Genomic DNA, 25,834 nt, shown 5'->3' on the forward strand with positions numbered 1-25,834 from the left:
GACGTTTCTGCTGTTTTTATTAAAGGTTATAAACTGCAGCGTCAACACCTGTAACAACATGGAGCCGTCCATCAGTTCTACCAGAACCCACCCGACCCATAAAGTCCAAACAGAACCCATAACAGTTGAACAGCTGATGTTTGTCCCCATCATCCTGTCACATGATGACGACGTTATTCTGCCAGCCTGGTTCTGGTGGGTCCGTTTGAGCAGAACCAGACCAGGTGGTTCTGATGGCTCTGGCTCCTCTGAAGGTTCTGACCTTCTTCAGACGTCATACAGCTTCTCCTCTTCTTCGCTCCTCCTAATGAAGGCGGATGACAGCTCCTGCAGCAGCAACTCCTGGGACGCCGTGCAGTCTCCGGGCCGCATGCCGCCCTCTGCTGGCGGGCCGAGGGAACTGCAGCCTGCGCCGCCCTCTGCTGGTGGGCCGAGGGAACTGCAGTCCGCCCCGCTGCTGCTGCCGCTCCGCTCCAGCGTCTCCAGGGAGCTGCCGACGGAGCGGACCCCAGGGGCGGCGGCCACGTGGTCCAGACGCCCGCTCTCTGACAGAACCAGCCGGGTATGCCGGTCCGGAACCTCCTGGGTCTCTGCGACGCGGCTGGACCGGAAGCTGGTCTCCAGAGACTTCAGCACCTGTAGGCCAAAGTCCCCCACCTCCTCGTAGAGCGGTTCTGGAAGGTCCGGAGACTCGGCCCGCTCCCCGAACGAGTCCTGCTGGATCTTCATAGGCTGGACACAGACAGAACCAAACCCCACCCAGGTTAACGGTACCGAACCCTCTGGCAGTTCTGCACAGCTTCACAAACTGAAATCCTAAAATGTTCTGATGGGCTTTGTTCTGAATTCAAAAATCTTTTAATATTATAACTGTTCAACTGTTTAAAATTCTAGAAAATAATTTTCGAAATTACAGAGATGTTTTTCCAAAATATTAACTTTTTAAATTTTGACTGATTTAAAAAATAAAATTCTTTAAACAGAATTTCTAATAACTTTGGGGACATATAAAAAAGCATTAAAAGTCTTAGAAACTCTAAGTTTTTCATTTATAATTATGGATGACTTAATTTTTGACTTAATTTCTTATTTTTATTAAAACCGAGTTTAAACCGGTTTTAATAAAACTGAAAAAATGTTCTGAACTAATGGATCAGTTCCAGGTCTACTCTCTGATGCTTCATGGTTTCTCCTCTAGAAATGACTCAGACCAGTAAAGAACCAGTTTAAGCCAGTTTGAACCAGTTTAAACCAGTAAGGAACCAGTTTAAGCCAGTTTGAACCAGTTTAAACCAGTAAAGAACCAGTTTGAACCAGTAAAGAACCAGTTTGAACCAGTAAGGAACCAGTTTAAACCAGTAAGGAACCAGTTTAAACCAGTTTAAACCGGTTTTAACCAGTTTGAACCAGTAAGGAACCAGTTTAAACCAGTAAGGAACCAGTAAAGAACCAGTTTGAACCAGTAAGGAACCAGTTTAAACCAGTAAGGAACCAGTTTAAGCCAGTTTAAACCAGTAAAGAACCAGTTTAAACCAGTAAAGAACCAGTTTGAACCAGTAAGGAACCAGTTTAAACCAGTAAGGAACCAGTTTAAGCCAGTTTAAACCAGTAAGGAACCAGTTTAAACCAGTAAGGAACCAGTTTAAACCAGTAAGGAACCAGTTTAAACCAGTAAGGAACCAGTTTAAACCAGTAAGGAACCAGTTTAAACCAGTTTAAACCGGTTTTAACCAGTGAAGGACTGAAAACTTACGAAGTACATGGACAGGGTCCTTCGGTCGTGAAGCTTCCTCTGCAGGGAGAAAAGAAGAAGAAACGGAATCTCAGTCCTGACCCGGTGGCTCGGTCCAGTACTGACCGGTCCCGGTTCTGACCCGGCCTCTCACCAGTGTCTGCTTGGCTGACAGCATGCTGCTGTTGCTCTCGTCTCCTCGGATCGGAACCAGCGGCATGGTGCCAAACTTCTGCTTGGAGATGTCGGAGGAGGAGTGGCGCCGCAGAACCGGCGGGCCCGGATCATCGTTCTGGAAGAGGATCAGAACCCCGGGTGAGCGGCTCCAGTGCCGGTTCTGGTTCCGGTTCTGCAGACTTACCTGAGCCCGGAGGAAGCTGGTGACCCAGTCCCAGAGCTCGGCCTCACTGCTGCAGCACAGGAACCTAGAGTGAGGAATAAACCGGGTCAGAACAGAACCGGGCAGGACTGAACCGGGTCAGGCTAGTTCTGGTGATACTTACAGCTGGTGCTTGTCTGACATCACTGTGAAGCCCCATCTGCAGAGACACACGTTACCATGGAGACGCTCTGCTGCAGCTTGCTGTTACCGGATCAGAACCGGAACCCAGACCAGGTCTCTGATCCCGGCTCAGCGTCTGCTGCAGCAGAACCAGGTCCAGTTCCTCCACTGGAACCAATGATCCAGATCTGAGTGGGTCATTGGTTCTGACCGCAATGAGGTCCAATTAGAATCGGTTCTGGACCCAGTTTGGTTCTGAGCCATCAGAACAGAACTGGACTGGTTTGAACAGTTGGGTTTGGACCAGAGCGGTTCCGTTTCAGATTCTGGTTCTGTTCCTGGTTCTGTTCCTGTTCCTGTTCCTGGTTCTGTTCCTGTCCCTGGTTCTGGTTCTGGTCCTGTTCCTGTTTCTGGTTCTGGTTCTGGTCCTGTCCCTGGTCCTGGTCCTGTCCCTGTCCCTGGTTCTGGTTCTGGTTCTGGTCCTGTCCCTGGTTCTGGTTCTGTCCCTGTTCCTGGTTCTGGTTCTGGTTCTGGTCCCGTCCCTGTTCCTGGTTCTGGTCCTGTCCCTGGTTCTGGTTCTGTCCCTGTTCCTGGTTCTGGTTCTGGTTCTGGTCCCGTCCCTGTTCCTGGTTCTGGTTCTGGTCCTGTCCCTGGTTCTGGTTCTGGTCCTGTCCCTGGTTCTGGTCCTGTCCCTGTTCCTGGTTCTGGTCCTGTTCCTGGTTCTGGTCCTGTCCCTGTTTCTGATTCTGGTTCTGGTTCTGTTCCTGGTTCTGGTTTTGTTCCTGTTCTGGTCCTGTCCCTGGTTCTGGTTCTGGTTCTGTCCCTGTTCCTGTTCCTGTCCCTGGTTCTGGTTCTGGTCCTGTCCCTGTTTCTGGTTCTGGTCCTGTCCCTGTTCCTGGTTCTGGTTCTGGTCCGGTCCCTGTTCCTGGTTCTGGTTCTGTCCCTGTTCCTGGTTCTGGTTCTGGTCCTGTTCCTGGTTCTGGTTCTGGTTCTGGTCCTGTCCCTGGTTCTGGTTCTGGTTCTGTCCCTGTTCCTGGTTCTGGTTCTGGTCCTGTCCCTGTTTCTGGTTCTGGTTCTGGTTCTGTCCCTGTTCCTGGTTCTGGTTCTGGTTCTGGTTTTGTTCCTGTTCCTGGTTCTGGTCCCGTCCCTGTTCCTGGTTCTGGTTCTGGTTTTGTTCCTGTTCTGGTCCTGTCCCTGGTTCTTGTTCTGTCCCTGTTCCTGGTTCTGGTTCTGGTTCTGGTTTTGTTCCTGTTCTGGTCCTGTCCCTGGTTCTGGTTCTGTCCCTGTTCCTGGTTCTGGTTCTGGTTCTGGTCCTGTCCCTGGTTCTGGTTCTGGTTCTGGTTCTGGTCCTGTCCCTGGTTCTGGTTCTGGTTCTGGTCCTGTCCCTGTTTCTGGTTCTGGTTCTGGTCCTGTTCTGGCCTGTCCTTGTTCCTGGTTCTGGTTCTGGTCCTGTCCCTGTTCCTGGTTCTGGTTCTGGTCCTGTCCCTGTTCCTGGTTCTGGTTCTGGTCCTGTCCCTGTTCCTGGTTCTGGTTCTGGTCCGGTCCCTGTTCCTGGTTCTGGTTCTGGTCCTGTCCCTTTTCCTGGTTCTGGTTCTGGTCCTGTCCCTGGTTCTGGTTCTGGTCCTGTCCCTGTTTCTGGTTCTGGCCCTGTCCCTGATTCTGGTTCTGGTTCTGGTCCTGTCCCTGTTTCTGGTTCTGGTTCTGGTTCTGTTCCTGGTTCTGGTTCTGGTCCTGTCCCTGTTCCTGGTTCTGGTTCTGTCCCTGGTTCTGGTCCTGTCCCTGGTTCTGGTTCTGTTCCTGGTTCTGGTCCTGTCCCTGTTTCTGGTTCTGGCCCTGTCCCTGTCCCTGTGCCTGGTTCTGGTTCTGGTTCTGTCCCTGTTCCTGATTCTGGTTCTGGTTCTGGTCCTGTCCCTGTTTCTGGTTCTGGTTCTGTTCCTGGTTCTGGTTCTGGTCCTGTCCCTGTTCCTGGTTCTGGTTCTGTCCCTGGTTCTGGTCCTGTCCCTGGTTCTGGTTCTGTCCCTGGTTCTGGTTCTGTTCCTGGTTCTGGTTCTGGTACCTGCTGGGAGCTTTCAGCTTGCGGCGGATCCCGATGTAGATCCTCATGGTCTTCAGGGGCCACTCCTTCTCTGGCTTGATGCTCTGCAGGGAGACGCAGAGCGGGTCAGAACCGAGCCAAACTGGATCAGAACCGGGCCTGGGGGTTCTGCCTACCCTCCGGTCCTTGAGCAGCAGCAGCTTGTGGTTCCGGATCTGGAAGGTTCTCTCCTGGAAGCGGTTCCCCTGCAGCAGCTTGGGAGGCTCCTCCCTGCAGCGCAGCAGCCCCACCTTCATGACGTCACACCTGTACGCTGGGGGGAGGAGGGGGGGTGAGCTAATACCAGACAGACAGACAGGGGGACCCAGGTGCGCCACCTACAGGTCAGGATGTTCAGGCCTTCTATAGGAACCCTCTTCACTAGCAGGTGGGCGGAGCTTGGGTCGGCCATCTTGCACCATTGCAGCGCCTGTTCCAGAACCTTCTCCTTGGGATGCAGCGGACGTTCTGGAGGACGAGAAGAACCGGGTTCATTAGATCAAAACTAGGTCCTTTTGATTAACTAATGACGTCCCTATGATGTTTTGTTGTACTTTGGCCTCCATCCAGCAGGGGGCGTTGCTGGTCATCCTGAAGCAGAGCCGCTGAGACAGAAACAAAGATGGCGGCGATATCCCAGACTAGGGAAGCAGAGTCCGGTGTGGGTTGATAAATGCTCTTATGCGGTTCCGTTCAGAAATATAAACTCCTGAAGTTTGACATGAATTCAGCTTCTGGCTCAGAAACTACTGAAGGGCTGCGAAGGCGGTAATGTGAACATGGCGGCAGCAACGGTAGATTCAGAGGGCTGCGGTGAGTTCATGAACATCATGGAGGAAAGTTTTAATACTTCAAGAGAGACCACACTACTCTGCTGACATGTTTCATTCTTTTTATCTATTCATCGACCTGTTATGTTTTATAAAAACAGTTTCATGTCTTTATTCAGTCAGTATTTAATACAGCGGACACAAGATAATGTTACAATTTAGTGATTTTTTCTTTACCCCTCCAGGGGGTATTTTTGTGGCTCTAGTGCCCCTTATATGACAGCAGGCTGACGGGGAAGACATGCGGCAAATGTCGTCGGGTCCGGGAGTCGAACCCGCGACGAGGACTGAAGGCCTCCAAATACGGGTCGCGCTAGCCGCTACGCCACCACGGCACACCCTTAGTGATTTTTTAAATTTTATTTTGTGTATTGTCGTCTTCCTAAAATAACAGGGTTTTTTGCCAAGGTGATGATTATTATAATGATTATTATTATTTATTTTTTGGCTAAAACGTCTTTTGGAAAGAAAGCGTTGACATTTTTGCAGAAAGGTTTTTGTCAAAAGCCGACTGATGATATGAAAAATGAAACCCTTCATGTTATGGAAATACGGTCGAACCTGGCAGCAAAGATTAACTCCAAAATCAACAACTTGCATTCTTGGTAAGTAAAGAACTGATCAGAACTGGGTCAGAACCGGTTGAAGTGGGTCAGAACCAGTAGAAGCGGGCTCTCTTACCCAGCTGGCCGTCCTCGATGGCCTCGAAGGTCATCCAGACGTCCCTCTCTCCGGCCGGGACGTTCCTCATGTACAGAACCTGATTGGTCAGCTCCTCCGCACACATGGTGGGCGACACCTGCGGGGTCAAAGGTCACACCGTCATATTTGGCAGCACTGAGGAGGGCGGAGGGCTGGAGCTACCTTCAGAGTGACGCAGCAGTCGGGGATCTTCATCTCCAGGTAGACTTCGATAATGAGGTCGCCCGCCTGAGAGAGCTACAGACAGAACCGGATCAGAACCGACCCAGCAGAACCCACACATAAAGACAGCAAATGTTTGGTTTTCCAAGATTTAATTTTTGGAAAATCTGGATTTTTTTTTTTCTTCCATCAATGTGACCTTGTGATGTCAACACGGCCAGGGCGGCCATCTTGTTTTTACAGCTTCGTCTCTGGTTTTCCAGGTAGGAAAAACACATCAGCATCAAATTACCGAGTCTGCTTAGGAGGAAGAGCTGCTCTCGTCAGATCCTGATGACTGCAGCAACCTTTTTCTCCTTGAAACTAAATTTTCCTCTTAATTTTTCTGCATTTTAACTCTAATATTTTGACTTTATTCTCATAGTTGGACCAAAACTTGAACGCTGTGAGGAAACTCCCAGGTTCTTCTCGCCTGTGTGTGTGTGTGTGTGCCTGCGCGCGCGCGTGCGTGCGCGCACGCGTGTGTGCGCGTGCGTGCGTGCGCGTGTGTGAGAGCTGACCTGAGTGTCCTTCCAGCTGGTGATGAGGCTGATTTCCAGTTCAATCTGAGTCTGATGATCCTCGTCGATCTGAAACAGAACCACAGGTCAGCAGGTTCTCCTAAATCAGAACCACCGGGTTCCCCTCGGGTTCTCCTGCGGGTCGATCCACCTCGAATACGTCCAGGTAGTTGTCGATCAGATCCTCCACAATCTTCACCTCGTGCTCGCCCTTCCCGTCGGTCTGAAACAAGCTGGGAGCGAACAGCAGCGACAGGTTCTTGGTGCACATCTGATTCAGGTCGGCGCACTTCTGGACCCTGATGAAGACGAGATGGGTCAGAACCGAGAACTGCTCCCTCCCGCCAAAGCTGCTGATGATGGTGAAGACCCTGACCTGTAAAGATGGCTGATGAGAGCGGCCAGAGTGGTCCGGTTGACCCGAGGAAGGCTCCGGATGATCTCCTTGTAGCGGTCCAACCGGGAACGCTTCTGAGGAAGTTCTGAACGGGAAACAAGACTGTTGATCAGGATTCACTGCTCCAAACAGTCAGGTTCTGGTTCTGTTTCCATGGTAACAACTTCATTAAAGTTGAACCCAAACCAGAATCCTCTAGCACGCTAGCTTCATATTTAGCTAGTTAGCAAGCTAAATATTTAATTCAGAACTAAACATTTAATTGGCAACTTGTTTGGAAATTATACATTCAGCTAGCAAGCTAAATATTTATTCAGCAGGCTAGCTAGCAAGCTAAATATTTATTCAGCAGGCTAGCTAGCAAGCTAAATATTTATTCAGCAGGCTAGCTAGCAAGCTAAATATTTATTCAGCAGGCTAGCTAGCAAGCTAAATATTTGGCAAGTTTAGTAGTTGTTTTCAAATTGTACTTTGGAAAAAATTGGGAAAAATGAACTAAAACGCCCTGCAAAATGTGATTTTCCACTGGAAACTCTGATTACCCCCAGTTACAACTGAAGACGGATGTTACGTTTCAATATGGCTAACATCTAAACATTTGGGAACTAAATATTTAGTGAAAAATTAAATGTTTAGTTTGGAAAATAGTTTGCAGGCTAAATATGTAGCATCCTAATTAAATATTTAGTTAGCTTGCTAGCTAAATATTTAACTTGCTAATTAAATATTTATACTCAAACTGTGATGTTTATAAATGAATAAATAGGCCTGTCACGATAACAAATTTTGCTGAGTGATTAATTGTCTCAAAAATTATTGCGATAAACGATAATATTGTTTGAAGACGTTTTTACACTGATTTAATGGAAATGATGTAATAATGATGTGATTTCCTGCCAAAGATAAATACACTTTATTTTCAAAAGAATATTTAACACTGGAGCTGATAAACAAAATAAACAAAACAACCAAAAACAAAATGGATTCTCAGTCTCCATTAACAAAAAATGTACTTGATAAAAACTAAACAACATAAAGCCAAAGTGGAAATAAATACTGCATTCAACCAAAAGAGTGCAGATTATGAAGTCTGTATATTATGTTGCCCTTCAGTAATAATTAGATGTAAATAGAGAAGATGGGCACATCGACTACCTGATGCAATAATTCACACTACATGATTTTTTGCTCCTATTTTTCCCCTTATAACAATCTTAAAACGTTGGTCTTTCTAAGATTGTGTGGTGTGTTATGGTAGATCGTCGTTGCCGCTCCGATATAAATCAGGGGTTTTCCCCGACTGGGATCTTAATGCAGCATGTTGAATGTGACAGGTAGCCAATCAGAAAGCAGGGATTCTCCTCCGTGTTTTCTGAGGGAAATTACAGAGGGGAATCCCAAACAGCTGACACGGCGCAACCCGAAGTCCAGCGGACATTGGAGATGATATGTGGAAACAACATTAATGTTTATTCAACATGCAAAGAATATAGAAATGACAAGAGGAGGAGTTGGAGCCAAATTGCTACTGCAGTTGATAAACCCGGTAACTTTTCAGCTGTTTACAATCGGCGCCCCCTAGAGGAGTGTTCTGCACGAGCCGGACTCACTGGCTGCCTCCTGCCACAGCGGGTGCAGCTCGGCCATGAAGATCGGGTCGTCGATCTCTCTGAAGAACCTCTTCAGAACGTCCGTCACATCTTCAATGAAGTGGTCGCCGATCCGCAGTTTGACGTTCCGGGCGTCTTTCCGGAACTCGTCCATCAGCAGCCGGATCCTGGATTTGGCTCCGTTCTTCCTGTAGATCCCTTCATGGCCCAGACCTGCAGGGAACCAGAACCGTGAGCCGAGAGGTTCTGTAGCCGGCCGGGTCCGGAGCGGTTCTACTCACCGTACTGCGTGATGAAGGCGATGCAGCTGTCCACAATGATGGGAATGTCGTTGCGGCTCATCTGCTGCTCCCGCAGCGCGTTCCCTTTCCCGCCTGCCGCCTGCCGGATGTCCAAGAGCCACAGCGAGAAGTCGGAGCGACACACACCCTGCAGGTGTAGAGTCCTGACCAGAACAGAACTGGAGATGAACCCGAACAGAACCTGAACAGAACCGGTAAGACATGGTGGAGCCGGATTGCACCTTGTCTCACCTTCCCTTCTCCACCAGAACCAGGATGTCTTTCTTCTCCTGATTCTCACTCTCCGAGGTGATACCTTCAACACAAACACAGACACTGAAACCACTAGAACCAGAACCCGGACCAGGACCCGGACCGGGACACTGACTCAGTTCCTGCAGCCGGTTCAGGTTGACGATGTCCTCGGCTGCGCCGTCGGTCCGGGGACAGACGAACAGGTTGGACTTCTGCAGGACGAAGTAGGCCTCTTTCCACTGCTGCGGGTCCAACATGGCCCGGTACCGCAGCAGCCCGACACGCTCAAACTCCCGGGTCAGCAGGCAGTGACAGCTGAGCGGTGTGGCGGCCTGCCGACCACAGCGGAACAGAATCCACTTATTCTCCTTATTTTTCTCACAGACTTACAGGATCTGATCAGATACGTTTGTTCTGGTTTCTGTGGATCCGAACAGAACCAAAACCAAGACGTGAGGCGGGTCAGACCTGTCCGATGGCTTTGGTCCAGCTGTGCAGCTCGTCGGCCGTCTCTAACCCGAACAGGAACAGCTTCTCCGACGCCACGTACAACTCAAAGGTGTAGCGGAACCTGCAGGATGGACCGAGTAGAACCGTCGGGATCAGACCAAGCAGAACCGTTGTGTTCAGACGGAGCCCTGCAGGGGGCGGCGTGGAGCTGAGCACCGACCTGTCGATGAAGCCATTGTTGTTGCTGGCGGAATCGGGTCGGCCGACTCCCAGACACACAATGTCCTTCGCGTCGATCTGCAGGCACGGTTCGGCCGAGTGGTCCGACTCGTACAGAACCAGGGACCGGTCCACGGAGCACCAGAACTTCTGGAAGTCTGAAAGGAGAACAGATTGGGTTTGTTGCCGCAGCAGAACACGGCCCAGACCGGTCTGGTCGCTTGGCGGTTCGTTCTTCAGGAGTTGTCCGACCTTCCCGGGTTTTCCTGGACAGCGTCCCCCTGCTGAGCGAAGACGCCTTGTAGAGGAAGCCGGAGTGAAGGACGGGCTGCATGATCTCATCGTACACGCTGGGATCTGCAACCAGAGCCAGACGGCCGTTCAGTTATTTCCTGTTCCATCGTCCGGTCCCTGATTGGACCAGAGCCACGCAGCCTCTCCATGGTGTGACGCTCCCTGCTGCAGTTAGGGGGCGCCCTGCAGTCAGTGGGTTGGAGAGCTAAATTCTCTGTGTCTGACCAACTCCTTCAGGAGGATCGGTCCCAACGGTCAGACAGGCTAAACCACATCTACTGAGCAGCTGGTGCTGCAAGTTTATAACCTCTGGTAACTTAGTAACCGCTAGCTACCATCAGGAACCGCTAGTAAACATTAGGAACTGTTTGTAACTGTTTGTCAGTAACCTTCATTAATTGTTGGTAACCGGTAGTAACCATCAGTAAGTTTTAGTAATGGTCAGTAACATTAGTAACCATCATTAACTGTTTATTTGTTGAGTTTAAAAATGTTTTGTTTGCATCCTGTGACTGATTTTTAAGATCTTCTGTAATCAGTTTTAAAGTTTCCTCTTGATTTTAACGAGCGGTTCTGCTCTGACCGACCTCATGGCACCAGGAGCCTCACCTGCAGGGCTCAGCTGCTGCCGCCGCTGCTGGAGGTCGTCCGGGTCGCCAGCGAGCCGGGCCGCCTCCAAGAAAATCTGAGTGACGGTTTTCAGGAGCGTCTGCTCAGAGACGGCGGAGCAGAGGACCTGCGGGACACACGGAGAACGAGGCGTTCACTGCCGTGGGACAAACGGCTGCCAGCTGAGCGGGTCACAAACCCAGAAACATGTTAAAGCTCATCAGTCTGATAATGAAGCAGCCTCCCTGCAGATGTAACAGGGAAACCCCTCCAGGCTGACCTTCAGCAGCTCCTCCTGGCTGCTGAACGCCGGGTGGACCCGGCGGAACCGGCCCTCTCTGTACTTCTGAGTGATGAAATCCCGCCGCTGCTCAGGCGATGCGTCACGGTCCAGCTCCTCGGACACAGGGAGGCGCGCCGCCCAGAAGTCATTGGCCCGGTCGTTCCCCAGCATGATGAACAGCTGACACACACACACCCCGTCAGAACTTCCTCCAGCGGATCAGAACCTGCAACCCCACCTGGACGGATGATGGAGGCTCACCTGAACAATCTCGTTGCTCCAGACGCTGGTGTCGAGTTTCAGACTCTGGACCTTAGAGACCATCGTCCCCAGACCTCTATGCTGCCCTGCACACACACACACACACACACACACACACACACACAGTACGTCTTTCTATCTTCAAAGACCTTGACAAAGACTTCCATGTTTTTCCATAACGTGACCTTTGACCCTAAAACAGGAGTAGTAACCGCCGGATACTCTGGACCGGCTACTGACCGTCAGATCGATTCTGACCCAGAAGTTGCTCTACTGGGCCTACCTGCACAGTTCTTACAGATGACCACACACAGGTTGATGGAGGCCCAGTCCGGGTTCTGGGCCTTGCAGTCGGCGCAGGTCCGGTTGGACCGGTTGGACCAGATCTTCTCGGCGACCTCGTAGTCCGACAGCGTCTCGGCGATGGCTTCCTGCAGCGCCTCCATCCAGTCCCGCTTGTCGCGGTCCGACTCGGCCGTGAAGCTGGAGAGAGAGGGAGAAAGGGCCTGATGTGAACTGGGTCACCAGAACCTCACCTGGGGAGGGGATCTACCTGGAGGGGCAGGGCCTACCTGAAGGTTTTATACGGCGTGATGAGGTCGAAGCTCCGGTGTTTCCCGTCCCGGATCGTCGCTCCGCGGGCCTCGATGACGGTGATGCCGATCCCATTCCTGAAGCACTGCGGACAGAGACCGGACCAGAACACCACTGTGTCAATTCCTGTCACCTTTGACCCCTTCCTCACCTGCCGGCGGGTCGGCTCACCTGCTCGCTCTTGTGGAGCCAGATCTGGTCGGTGTTGATGGCGGCGTAAACTCTGGACTTGGTTCCTTTGAGCTCCAAGGCGCCGTGTTTCTGGCAGTGTGATCCGGGTCCGAAGCGGCGCCGCCCAAACACCTGGTGGTCCCGGACGTGTTCCTGCAGGGTGGCCACCCAACGCCGCCTAAGTGCTGCCATGGCACAGCAGGAAGCAGTCGTCACCATGGCAACAGCAGAAACAGGAAGGAACTGAGCTCTTAGGTTTTTAAACTCCGCCCCCAAACGGTTCGGTTTTTGTTTCAGTCTGAATTTGGTTCTTATGATTCATTTGGACAGTTCTTTTAAAACGTTCACCGTGTAGAGCACCCCCACAGCATCATGCTGCCACCACCATGTTTGAAAGTGAAACATTTTGAAAACAAAACTCGTTTCAGGTTTTTTTCACCATATAAATTTTATATATACATATTTATCCACACATAGATGGATAGATTTATAGATAGCTCCCACTAAGTGGAAGTGATTCACGCCATTGTGATCCACCATCTTGGTAGGCAAACTCAGAGCGCACCTGAATCATGGCCTCCAGACCAACAAAAAGAAAATACATCGACTCTCTTAACTAATGAAGAGAAATTAACAAAATGCTTCAGGATGGACCTGTATGAGACACAGAATGTGGCTTATTTCCTGTTTCCATAGCAACTTAATAGCAACTGTCATGACAGCTATGGATACCTACCAAGATGGCTGTCAGCTATTAAGTTCCTGGATGTGTGACATCACATAAGAACTATTAATTCACTAAAGGTGAGGTGGAAACACATTTTCAGGAAAAGTATGACGAAGCGAATGCTGCCATCTACTGGTTGGTCACCACCTTAATAGAGGAACCACAGTGGAAACTATGCTAGCTAGCAGCCTCTACTTACAGGAAGTAGTAGCATCGGATGACATCACGCTCTGTAACCAGCAGACGGAAACACCACAAGTTCACCTTTTTGTTCTTTTTAGAAACTTTTAAAAGTTTCCACCAAAGTTGCCTGACAGTCGGATGGAAACATGACTCATGGATAGATTTAGATCAATTATGTCAGTTTAAACCGGACAAGGTGTATGAAAACTTGTGGCTGTAAATGGACCTTCAGCAGGAAGCAGAATCATTAACTTCCTGTCTGCGAGTCTCACTTTCGTTTTCGGTCCGAAACACGAAGATCCGGTGACTCGTCACGATCTCAAACTTGTTGTCTTTGGCTGGGCGGGCCATCTGGATGGCAGCCAATGGGATCACTCCTTTAGGGTAAACATCCTGAAAGAACACAGAGGGGAGAAGTCAAAGGTCAAACACCTGAAGCAGCTGGAGAGCTGATGGCAGGAGATTTCCTGAACCAAACGGTTCTTCTTTTTGTCTGTTGACTTATTTGTTATATTTTATTTTCTGGAAGGGTTCTGTGTTCCTCCTTTGGTCAGACCGACCCAAAATGACCCGGTTTGACCCGGTGATGTTGATCTGAACCGGACAGGGATTCCTACCTTCTCACTGCCGAAGTACATCAGATTTTTCCCGTCAAACTTCACAAAACGTTTCTGGAAAACATAATTCCTGAAACAAAGAAACATCTGGATTAACAGGCCGACCCAAACCCGACACGACCTCTGGTTCCGATTCAAACGCAGCGCACCCACCCCGCCCCGCCCCGCCCTCAGCCTGAAGAGGACAGACACACCCAGCAGAGGAGGAAGAGGAGGAAGAGGAGAGGCAGCTCCACAGGCAGGAGGAGACACAGGGAGGAGCAAAGAGGAGGAGACGCAGCACAACACCCACCGATGACCTCCGACCCCTGAACACACACACACACACAGAAACCTGTGAAGCCAGGTGAGAAAAACAAAGCCCAGTTTGAGCAGGTATGGAAATCAAACGCGCCTCTGTGTTGGCATGGAGACGATTACAGAAAGAGTTCAGAAAATGTAATATTTCAGCGAAACCTTTCGCGTGCGGACACAAGCTTTGGTAAAGTTATTTTATCTATATGGCACATTTTCAGTAAGAACGCTAGCTAATGAAAAATTCAAGATGGCCGTAAAGTGTGCCAATATTTACTCCAGATGAATTATTTTGGTTTCGGATCAAATCTGGACACATGTTATGTATGAAGCACCTCCCAGTTGTCCCTTTGTATAAATCAAACGCACCCCTGTGGCGACAGTTTGTCCAGGCAGCCGCTGATGATGGGCGGGGCTCTCTCGGTCAGGGAGGCGTAGCTGGCGTAGGGCGAGATGGTGAGGTCGTCGTCCGCCTCGGGGGGGAAGGAGGAGCAGTGGAGAGGGGGCGGAGCTTCGCCCACGGCGCTGAAACCCGGAGCGTCTCCGGAGAGAAACGCCTGCGACAGCCGCTCCGTCCAGGAGAACTTGTGGCTCCTGGAGGTGGAAACAGAGTTGGGTGATCTGGTTCTGACCCGGATCAGTATTCAGAACCATAATCCCGGCTTCTCTCTGGTTCAGAACCTGATCTGATAAATGGACCCGGTTTATTCAGTCCTGATCTGGAGGAAAGACGGACCTGCTGACTGGAGAACTTTAGGGCTGTGGTTCTGAGAAGGTTCTGGTAAACTGGACCTGGATTAGGAATCCCTGCAGATGACCCAATTCTCTGACTGACTGAAAGGAGCTAAATCCCAAACATTCCCAGTTCTGGTGGTCCAGCAGAACCTGTTCCTGGTTCTGGTTTGTTCAGCTTTACCCATGATCCTCAGCGGCTCTCCCCTCCTCTGCCCGGGCTTCTGTGCCGTCGGATCGGCTCCGGTCGCTCTGCAGAATAAACCGGTCGGTCAGCACACGGTGAGGCGGGGGCGGGGGCGGGGCGGGGGCGGGGCTTGGTGTCTCACCTCAGAGGCGGTCGGCGACCTCCGGTTCTGGAAAACAGCCTCGCAGTACGGACTAATCTCCTCTGGGTCGTCTGTGGAGGCTGGAAGTCAGAAGACAAAGATTGGACTGGGTCAGGTTCTGGTTTTGCTCTGATCCAAAAGTACCAGAACCACCAGAACCCAGACTGACCTCTGGCGGATCCTGAGGAGTTGTTGCTCAAAGTGCTGCCACTGAAAACCCAAATAATCACTGTTGTTACTACAGTTGTTTCTTTGCCTCCATGAATGTTTTTGTTTTAAAACTTTGTTGCTGTTCAAACGTCAAAATGATGAAAATAAAAATCATGTTTAAGCATTTGGTCAAATATTCCAACCTCAGCCACGTCCAACGTCAGTGTCTGACCTCACCAACACCCTCATGTAACAAGCATGGATCCTGGAGACCCACCTGTTCCTGTCCAAGTTCTGGTTCCGGTCCGGATTTCTGGGCGGTGTCGGCGGAGCTGCCTGTTGGCTGCAGTAACTCCTCCCTCCACTGGGGGCAGCAGAGCTGGGATTGGTGCCCCAGTAGATCTCGTTGGAGACCATCTCCATGCTCCCCCCTCCGGGAGAACCCGACGACCCAGAGATTCTGGTACCGTCCAAACCTCCTGGTAAGCCCGGAAGAGACGATAGCGGTTGCCTCTCTGCGGAGGAGGGGGGCGGAGTCAGGGAGGCGGCGGGGCCCCGGCTCAACCTTGGCGGGACGGGCGGTACCGACCCAGCTGCGTCGGACAGAGAGAGGCTGCGGCCGGGCCGGGTTCTGCCCACCTGTCTGGGTCTGCGGCCATCTGTGGGCGTGGCCTGTGAGGTCAGACCTTCCAGGACGGTGAAGCAGATGGATTCCTGGGAAAGCCTCCGGTCCGCTGGCGCCGCCACGTCCGGTGCAGTGCTGAATTGGACCGGCGCCGTCCTGCGGCGGTTGAAGACGGTTCTGGGTTTGGGGACGGGTTTCATGGCCGGGCCGTTCCTGTGGTCCAGGCTGGCTGCACTTCCTGGTGCGAGCGCTCGGCGGCGCGACGTGGCGATGCTTCCTCCCTGCGACGGGTCACATGGGAGACCTGCGCTCTGATTGGCTCGTTGGGCCTCCCTCCGCTGGATGAGGCTGACCAGGCGCAGGATCCTCTTCCTGTGTCCCGTGGCGGCTACGCCCAGACTGACCAGAGCGTCATGGTCCAAGTGGACGCAGTCTCTGGCCAATAGCAGGCCAGCTCGGCGGAAGGTGTCCAGGTACCTGCAGGGAGTCGCGCTGAAGGTCACACGGTGTCTAAGGGTCAAAGGATGCCACATGGCGGCGGCCTCACCTGTCCAGGTGGATGGAGGCCAGGAAGGTTTCAACCGCTGAGCTTCCGTCCAGCGTTGCCATGGTGACCAGCATGGAGTCTGGACCGGGCTTCATCTCCTCCGCCAGCAGGAAGCTCTGCGGCCATCACGGACCTACAGCCGGGCCGGACGGCAGCTGCTCATCTGAGGGAGACAGAACCAACCCGTTACCCTGGGAACCAGAACCAACAGGAAAATCTCAGACCAGAACCAGAACATCTGGACCTAGGTTCTGGTTTTGGAGGATCCTGAAGTCATTTTGTTGCAGTGAATTTCATTCAGAGTAAAGAGACTGGATTTTAAAAGCACACCACACTTTTCAGATTTTTTCCCAGTTCTTCTAACATTTGTTTTGGTCGGTCACAGAAACTCCAGACACAGCCGACCTTTGACCTCTGTGGAGCAAGAGCAGGGTCTGAACCCTAAAACATTCCACCCAACAGGAAGTAACATGACCTCAGGACATTCCAGCTCCAGGAGCGGCCCAGTTCCTCACCAGAACCAGAACCAACACAGGCACAGGTCTTCCTTTGTTAGCGACCCGCCCTGCAGCTCAGAGCTACATCCTCAGGGGCACTCCCTGCATCCTGCGAGGGTGTGTGTTTGTGTGTGTGTGTGTGGGCTGTAGGATGTGATTGCTCAGAGACAGACAGGCCGGATTGGACCCGGCTGAGGCAGAACCTTCTGTCACTTTGTTCTGTAGAACTTCTTTAACCATTAAATTGAATTAATTAATTTAATAGATTTTAGCACCTTCAACGATTTAATTGTCGTTTTTCGTTTTTTTCTATCCAGTCGTCCTGAGATGGAACCTTTGTGTTTGCATGTTTCTGGTACGACTGTAAATCTGATGCACAGATAACAGCTGGATGGAAGCGGCTTCTCTCGTTAATTTCTACTTCAATTGATCTGATTGGATGCTGGAAAAGGCTGTTGTGTGTTACCAGTGATGGCACAGTTACTTTGAAAAGTAACTTTAATCGGATTACTGATTACTCCTTGAAAAAGTAACTTGGATTACTGATTACTTGATTTGGAAAGTAACTCAGTTACACTAAAAGTAACTTTTTTAGTTACTTTCAGCAGCTGCTAACAACAACGCTGTGAAAATGACGTTGAGCTTTGCCAATATTTAGTTTCAAGTTATTTCATAACAGTAACATCAACAATGTCTCCATTTCTAAGGTTGAACTGAAGGGGAGCCTGTTTAACGGTTACAACAGTACAAAACAACTTTAGTCATTTTAGCCTGTTTTTCTGTGTTGCACTATTATCTGGAAAACTAAGTAGGATTTGATTTCCCCCCTCCCTGCCCCAGCCTCCAGGTTCTGCGTTACGGCCCTGTGTTTGCTGTCGCAGCGCAGCGAACCTCCCACGACTCCACAACTCAGATGGCTCCTGCACAGATTTGTGACACTTATCTTAATATTAATGATTATAATGGCGTTTAGTTGCACAGCATTACGGACTCGATCATTCGTGGCTGTTCTCACGTTTATTGCGCTGCTCATCTTAGTCTCCATGTTTTCTGGAGCGAAGCGCGACGTCATTCACAGGCTATATATTAACTTGACATTAACAAAGATGCAGCGGGACGGATCATCTGGGAAATGATGGACAAGGAGAGTCGGACTAAAACTACCTGGACGTCGGACACATTCTGGGGTTTCTGTCTGCTTATTTCCAAGCCCAAAACCGCGACTCATTAAATTAGCAAGCGACTTTAGAAAAAACAAGCCCAAAGGTGCTTATAATAATCGGACTTGGCGACAGAAACTCAAAATAGTTCCTGTTTTTCCAGCAACAAAATGTGCATCTCTCTCCATCGTTTGTTTGTGTCGCTGCGGATACTGTCGCACGGAAACGGCGGTCGCTAATCAAGATTCATAGAGGAAATCAAATTAAATTACAACAGAAAATAGTAACGCAAAGTGGTTTCGATACTGACATCACTGGGTGTTAGCCTATCAGAAGCAAATGCTTTAAATGTCTGAAGTTAATCATTTTCTGATAACTTATCAGAAGGTTGATAGGCCGATATCAGCCTATATACAGCATCTGGATGCTAAGATGTAGCTAAAGCTAATGTCAGCGTCCACAGTCCAAATTCCTGAAGAAGCTCCATGAATAATCAGAGAAACTCTGGAAAGATGCACGGATAGAAAAACACTAATCAGATCCTGAAGACCAGATTAAAATCTACAAATGTAAAAACTGTAAATATTTTAATATTTATTAATATATTAGTATCATTTATTCAGTAATATAGCAGCAAAAGGGGTTTGGAATTGTAAATGGTTGTGATTTTGTGATTAGTTTCAGACTCCCCTATCCGCCTATTTCCACATGAGCCTAGCAGAACTTAGCAGAACCTCCAGCTTCCTGCAGGTCCATCGGGCTCAGCACCACTGGTACCAGAGTGCACTCAGGTCAAGTTCTGTTGGGTTTTTCTGACCGACTGATAAGAGGTTAAGCAGAACTTTGTAGTGAAAGGAAAATCATTTATGCAACCAGAGATCTGAAAAGTGTGGCGTCACGCAGTAGATCCCTTCCTGCTGAAGGGCAAAAAGCTGCTGGCATCAGTTTTAGCTGTTCAGTTGTCATTACAACACGTTGAATATTTATGCGTCCGATATATAAAAGAAAATAGGTAACAGGGCTTTGTTACAATATAAATAGATAACAAGGTGAGGAAGAAGTTTAAAAAAATAGCAAGGGAGAGGGAAGTAGGTCAGTTATGCTAGCTCACCTGTGACATCCTTAACATGTGCATGTGCTGCAGAATTCAGTTACAGTTCAGTAAAAATAAAAATATGTGATTTAACACCAACTCTGACAGATAATCAGGTGTTTAAATGAGCTAATCAACCACTGCCGGATCCGCTAATAGTAGCGGTGGCTAATCTAGCGCAGCGATCTCTCAGTAATAATTACAAAATAAACATTGAAACTGAAAACGGACTGAATTTTCTGTTCTTTGTGTTGAAAATGTTTGAGTGTTTTTGGTGGGGAATCTTGAAACTAGTACAGCTGTTATCAGTCAGTTGCCATGGCAACGGGTCTGCGTATAGCGTAGCCAACACAAAGAGCAAGAAAAAGTTAGAATACCAGCGAAGTCGAGTGGTTTATTTTTCCCTTTGCTGTGGCGAAGGGAATTAATTCTGCACTGAATTAATCATACCAACATCTCCAGCTTTCTCTTAGTCAACCGGATTGTAAAAGAATCGTCTCTTCGCCCTCGGCTTTGTGCGCATTCACAAAATGTCCAGATGTAAACAAAAACATGCAACGGATCCATAGACAGTTTTAGTCAGAACCAGGTCTCGCTGCAGGTCCGAGTCTGTAAAGAGGAAACGTCTCGGCCCAAAACTGTAGAATCTCTGCCTGATCAGAACCAGTTCAGCTCTCCATCAGCAGGTTCTGACCTAGAACCTGCTCCTGCATCAGAACCTTCTGGGTCAGAGGACCCGAGAGCAACAGCAGAAAAGAGATCCTGAGAACAATGAGAACAAAAATATCCGCAGAGCGAGGTCGGCTGCGTCCAGCAAGAAGACAAAGCCCAGCAGGAAGTGAGTCACTGCCACTTCCTCCTCTCAACCTTTCCTTCATCCAGACCGCAGCAGCTGCTCCGATCCCAGACCAGCCAGAACCGGGCCAGAACACAGATCCAGGTCAGCCAGAACCCGGACCTTTGCCGGTTTCTCAGAAACTCACCAGCATAGGTGAACAGGAAGTGGTTTTCAGCATGTGGATCATTCCAGACACTGGTTCCTTCTCCCAGTACCGGGTCAATGGGCTCAGCTAGAACCAAACCCAGGCTCAGAGCCCCACATCTGACCCGTCTGGCCTGGCAGAACTGGAGCAGAACCCTGGCAGCGGACAGGAGGTTGTGGTCTAAAAGAGGAGTAGAGGAAGTCTGTAGCAGCTTCTCTCCCTGTTAGTCAGACGCTCACAGGACGGGCTGAGTCAGCGCCACTTCAGGCCCAGACACACAACTTTTACTGCCAGGTTCTGACCCAGTCCAGGCTCCGGGTCGAACCCAAGAGCAGCTGGAGTGCCGTGTTGGTGAGAATACTCAAGAAGTGAGGCAGGAAGTTGGTGAGAGCCGCAGAACGAGGAAATACAGCGGGAGGATACGCCACTCCCATCCAACTTCCAGATCCAAACGCAGCTGGAAGACGGGAAGGATCGGATCAGAACCAAGGTTCGAAATTCAGATTGATGGACTGAAACTCCAAATACAGACAAAGGGCCAAAGGTCAATCTGATCCTCCACACAGTTTATATTGTCAGTCACTGAAATCACAGCACTGATATCATCTCCACGAGGCTGGCAGAGAGCGATCCAATCAGTTGCTTCAAACCAGCCTGCCGGGCCTCTTCAGCTCCCTGTCACCATTTCATAGCAGCCATCTTCCCAGCAGGTCGCCTCTTCACCAGAGATTCATATTCAGAGCAGAAAGGAACCAGATCATGGTCCCATCTCCCCAGAGGAGGTTTTGGTTTGGAGACGTTAGCATCCTTAGCATTGTTTTCTCTGGTGGAGCAGCCGACAAACTGGTGAAAAGTTGAGAGGCCTGATTAAAATCACCAGATATTGCCACAAATGCGTTGGAGTGTTGTGTCTGTATCCTAGCAACAACAGAGCTGATGACATCACATGCATCATCGGCAGCCACTGAGGGTGGAACGTAAACAGCTGCCAAAACAACACAGACTACAGCCCAGTTCACACCACACGATTTTAGAATTTTCCGAACCTGAGACACTAGCAGACAATAAACCGCAGGTGTATCGGGTCGGACCGGGTCGGACCGGCCGTGTGTCCAGCCACAAGGCAAGAGCAACACACCACATGAACTGATTTCTCTCACCGACATTCAGATTCCAGACAGGAAGTCCCGTAAAACCCCAAACAGGCGTGAATTTAGAGTAAACCAACACGGTTTAGTAGAAGCAACAGATAGTTTGTGAGCTTATTTTAAAAGATGTAACAAAAAGAAAATTTGCTGCACTGTGATGTGGAGGTGAGTTTGTTTTTCCAACGTCACCATTTATGTGTTTAGATTGTTTTCTGTTTTGTCGTTTCTTTAACCTTCATCAGTTAATTAGTATTTGCCATGTTAATGTTTAAAATTACATTGAGAACAATGGGCACAAAATAATGGCTACAAGTCCAGTTAACTAGTTTTAAAACCAGCATTAATCAAAGTTTTACTACCTGCAGTGCATGTGGATTCATGACGTAAAGTCCTGACTGGATGAACAACCTTCTCTTTATAACCTTTATGTCACGTTAATGATGAAAAGTTAGCGGGTTCATCAACTGCTCTACCAGTTTCCCTCCAGTTCCTCTGCTGGTCATTTCTGTACGAAATGCTGAATAAACATTCATGATGTTTCCACATATCATCTCTGATGTCTCGGACTCTCGGCTGCGCCATGTTTGGGATTCCCCTCCGTTCTCACGTCACCGTTCTGATTGGCTACCTGTCTCATTCAGCAGGCTGCGTTAACGCTCCCAGTCAGGGAAAACCTGCCAACATGTTGGATCGGAGCGGCAGCACCACAGGCAGGATGGTCGGTTATCGCGAGAGACAATCTTGGAACGGCTAATGTCCTGAGATTGTCTTAAGGGGAAAATCAGGGTAGTGTGATCTGGGCTTAAGGTACCGAAACATTGACCTTTGACCCCATAACAGCCTGCAGGAAGCGTGGACTGACATTGATTAGGGTTTTCCTCCCTGCTTGGCTGTAGAACCAGAACCAGGACAACTTTCCAGAACCGATGGTACCTTGAAGGTGATTCTGTACTCTGCAGCAGATCCAAAACACCAGCAGCTCTACATATGAAGGTAGTTCAGTGGCCTAGTCAAAGTCCAGACTGAGATCGCGTTAAGATGCTGCAGCCTGACGTCAACAGGCTGGAAAACCCTCTAATGAGAAGGTCAAAGTTCATCCTCTGGGATGGGCGGAGGCGACTAGTTGTTGGGTTAGGGTGTGAATCCACAAAGGGTCCAGTCGGTTCTGAGAGACGAACCCGGCCTGGCTTGATCCGGCCCGCTTCAGGAACAGCATTCCGGCCCCCGCTGCTTATCTGGGATCCGTAAATCTGCAGCAGAACCAAACGCAGGATGCATCCGGGCCGGGCCGGGCAGGGTCAGGACGTCCTCTACGCAGGAAACCCCAATCGGATCAGAACCGCAGAGTTATCACCGTCTGAATTCCCAGGATTCCTGGAAAAGTCCAGTCCTGATCAGAGCCGGCTGGTCCGGTTCTGAGGCCTCTGACCCGGAACGGCAGAACCTTCTGGATCCACAACCAGCCGGTCTACAGAACCGTTTCAGAACCTCCTCACCTCCAGGTGTTTCTCTGACTCCGCCCTCTTAGAGATGTCCAGGTGTGGGGCTCCGGGTATATATATATATATATATATATATATATATATATATATATATATACTGGGAGTACTGGGAGTACTGGGAGCAGTGAACTGGTTGTGGCTTCTGCTGGAGCTCCAGCGAGGCTCAGAGGACAGAACAACGGAGACGCTGTTCCACCGAGAACAGAGCGCCGATTGTTCCTGACCGACTGGAGACACACACTGGGAGGACTGGGAGGACTGGGAGGACTGGGCCAGAACAGCCCGGCTGCAGACTGGTTCCTCTGGTTCTGGAGCTGCTGGGTCCGGTTCCTCCATCGGCCTCCAGTTGAGTCATGTGATCGGCGGTTCTGCTGATCTGATTGGCCGATCGGACCATTGATCCGGTGATGGAAGCAGTCTGGAGGTTTTGGTTCTGGTTCTGCTCCAGTCCTTCCAGTCAGTTAAGTTGGACTTGCAGCTTCCAGAACTAATCCAACAAATAGATCCCAGATCCTGGATCAGAACCACAGACTGACCCGAATGGAGGACCTGGAAGGTTCTCTTCAGGAGAGATGGAGCTCATCAGAACCTCAACAGATTCTGGAGTAAACCCACAGAACCAGACGAGACGAGACGCTGCAGATGCTCTATCAGTCTGCTGAGAGCAGAACCAGAACCAGAACCTGAACAGGCTCAACAACCTGATAAAGAAGGCTGGTTCTGGTTCTGTTTGGTTCTGACTGTGGAACCTCTGGAAGTGACGATGCATAGAAGGATTCTTCAGAAAAACGTCTCCCTCAGCCTGTCTTTGGTCAGAGGCTTCTCCAGACTCGCTGCGACACAGACTGCTGCAGGACGGATCAACAGCCAATCAGTAAAGGACGTTTGATTCCAACACCTGAACCCAGAGTTCACCTGTTGACTCTTCATCATCTTCTTCTTCCTCTCACACCTGAAGGAGTTCTGACTGATCTGGGCTCAGAAACCAGAACTGGACCTGCAGTCAGAACCCGAGACCACGCCCTCACCTGTCCAGGTGTTCTCAGCGGACCGTTCAGCCCAACAAGCTCCAGACTTCCAGAACCGGACCTGTCAGGATCTGGGTTTTACCTGCTCTGGTTCTGGTTCCGATTGGACCTGGAACCTGCTCTGGTTCTGGTTCTGACTGAACCTGGACCCTGCTTTGCCCCCATGTGTTCAGAACCAGAACCGGTTCGGTCCGCTGTCTCCCTCCCAGTCTCAGTAAACTGGTTCTAACTTTCTCACCTCTGATCCGGTCTGCTCTGTGATCCGGTCCAGTCCGGTTCCTGGTTCTGGTCCGGCTCTGAGGTTCGCTGCTGGTGTCGGGTCCGGTAAATCCGCCAGTAAAGCCCGGAGTCGGGCTGGGTCGGACTGGGAACTCTGGGAGGAGAAGCTCCGCTCTGACCGGAGGAAAACAGCTACCGGCAATGTTAAACGGCTGCAGCTTCCGGTCTCTTTCACAATAAGAGGCGCCAATCTGCGCATCGCTTCCGGTTGAGATAAATCAGATGTAAGACTCAGACCAGTTATCAGATTTATCTGAGCAGGGAGCAGAATATCAGCTTATAGCTTCACCGGGTCATAAGACATGAAATAAAATAAATTAAAATAAAAGTAAATAGAAAGATATTTAAATTTGACCTTAAATTATTGTTTAATGTTAAAATGAGAATATGATTTTCATTTTTTATTGCCCAGTTCAAATCAGACTGAAATCTCAGAAAAATGAACAGAAACACTTTTGATCAGCTAATTATGTGAATATTAATTAGTTATAAATGTAACCTGGTTTGGACCTGGTGTAACCTGGTTTAACCTGGTTTGGACCTGGTTCGCACATGGTGTAACCTGGTTTGGACCTGGTTTGGACCTGGTTTGGACCTAATGTAACCTGTCCATCTGAATTGGTCCTAGCAGACGGTCATCTGCCTCCCAGCTGGTCAGCTGCAGATGCTTGTTTCTGAGCTGCCCGGTGCAGAGGAAGTCCTGCAGGATGCGGCGTCCTGTCCTCAGCGGTGAGAAGCTGATGGTGGTGGAGTTTCCTCCTGGCCCAGCAGACAGGAAACAGGAAGCGGCTGAGACAATAAGCGGCATTCCTCAGCGGCTGACGGAGGAAACGATCACATGGAGTTTTCCTCCTCAGGGCAGGAGGAGCAGCTCTTGCTGCTCATCATCATCTTGGATTCTCACAGCTCTACCGGTAGAACTGGTTCCCCACAGCGCCACCCTGTGGACACCCTGCTGTTCCTACAGCTCATGTTGAACCAGATCCTCTGAACAAACATCACCGGGTTTAATCTGTTGATTCTCAGAGAAATTTAACAACCAAATATTCTCATTATTTAGATTTAATTCTTTACTTTTTATAAGCTTTTTTATTGATGTTTTTGCTGTAAATGTGTTTCTGATGAAGAGCGGAGCTAAGACTGCTGCAGTCAGTGAACACAGACACACATTTACCTAAAGGCAACCGAACCGAACAGTTAGGTTGGACTTGAGTCCTGAATCTGAGCAAACAGAGGCTGCATGTGGGATTCTCCAAGGCTCGGTTCTTAACCTCTTTTATTCAACACATTAAGCCTGTAATCATTTCCTGCTGGGCATTAGGTCACTTCCTGTTGGTTAAAGGATGGAGCTTTAGATGTTGTTCATCTTTCTGGACCTAAACGGTTTTATCAGCTCTGAGTCATGTGGACTCGCCAGGCCCTGTTCAGTCCGTAATCCCAGAACCAGAACTCATTGGCTCCGGATTTACCTCTATGATCAGGAAAGACAGAAACCTTTCAAAGTTATCAGTTTTTAGATGTTCAACTGATTAAAATTGACATTTTAAACTAAAGCTTTTTTCCTCATCTTGGTCTTCTGCTAGTTTTCTTCTGGCAGGTGTCCACCAGAGGGCGCTGCAGGCCAGGCAAATCCTGAAGTTCCTGCAGAAACAAGCGGCTGCTGATGAGCTACAGTCACAGATTAACAGCAATAATCTGGATTATTTAGCATTTTAGAAGAGAGAAAAGAACTGAGTTCATGTTTCAAAGTCATATTTTCACATTGTTCATTCGTTTATGAATGTCACAGTTTCAAACTGTTGAATAGTTGAATAGTCAGCTAAATTTAGCTAACATACATAATATACACTTGCAGACAGGACTTTCAAAATAAAAGCTTGGGCTTGAGAATTTATATATAAGCTAAACATTGATCTTACATTTTTATGAATAAAAAAGTGAACTCCCTTCTTAC

At 49.5% G+C, this 25,834-nt stretch overlaps 1 protein-coding gene across 4 annotated transcripts; it reads right to left on the bottom strand.

Annotated features, from left to right (window-relative positions):
- arap3 (ArfGAP with RhoGAP domain, ankyrin repeat and PH domain 3) lies at nt 1-24,200 on the bottom strand. Of its 4 annotated transcripts, none has more exons than XM_028009625.1 (36): nt 23,840-24,200; nt 16,191-16,353; nt 15,296-16,120; nt 15,038-15,078; nt 14,869-14,948; nt 14,724-14,791; nt 14,177-14,401; nt 13,708-13,821; nt 13,514-13,583; nt 13,169-13,289; nt 11,987-12,171; nt 11,794-11,900; nt 11,505-11,704; nt 11,222-11,307; nt 10,958-11,140; nt 10,678-10,804; nt 10,027-10,131; nt 9,776-9,932; nt 9,574-9,676; nt 9,239-9,437; nt 9,103-9,166; nt 8,851-9,014; nt 8,570-8,782; nt 6,939-7,044; nt 6,714-6,861; nt 6,563-6,631; nt 6,003-6,077; nt 5,820-5,937; nt 4,651-4,776; nt 4,446-4,582; nt 4,291-4,373; nt 2,236-2,271; nt 2,094-2,157; nt 1,887-2,024; nt 1,754-1,792; nt 1-732 (listed from the first exon to the last, which is right to left on the bottom strand). In XM_028009625.1, the coding sequence occupies exons 2-36, from the start codon at nt 16,283-16,285 to the stop codon at nt 268-270; spliced, it is 5,136 nt and encodes a 1,711-aa protein (XP_027865426.1). In that variant the 5' UTR covers nt 16,286-16,353; nt 23,840-24,200; the 3' UTR covers nt 1-267. The 4 variants fall into 4 exon arrangements, with proteins under 4 accessions (XP_027865426.1, XP_027865427.1, XP_027865428.1 ...); XM_028009626.1 differs by having other exon boundaries at nt 16,191-16,381; XM_028009627.1 differs by lacking the exon at nt 6,003-6,077.
- Between the last annotated feature and the right edge of the window lie 1,634 nt (nt 24,201-25,834).

The sequence above is a fragment of the Xiphophorus couchianus genome, chromosome 23 (genome assembly GCF_001444195.1).
Source record: "Xiphophorus couchianus chromosome 23, X_couchianus-1.0, whole genome shotgun sequence".
NCBI classification, from domain to species: Eukaryota; Metazoa; Chordata; class Actinopteri; order Cyprinodontiformes; family Poeciliidae; genus Xiphophorus; species Xiphophorus couchianus.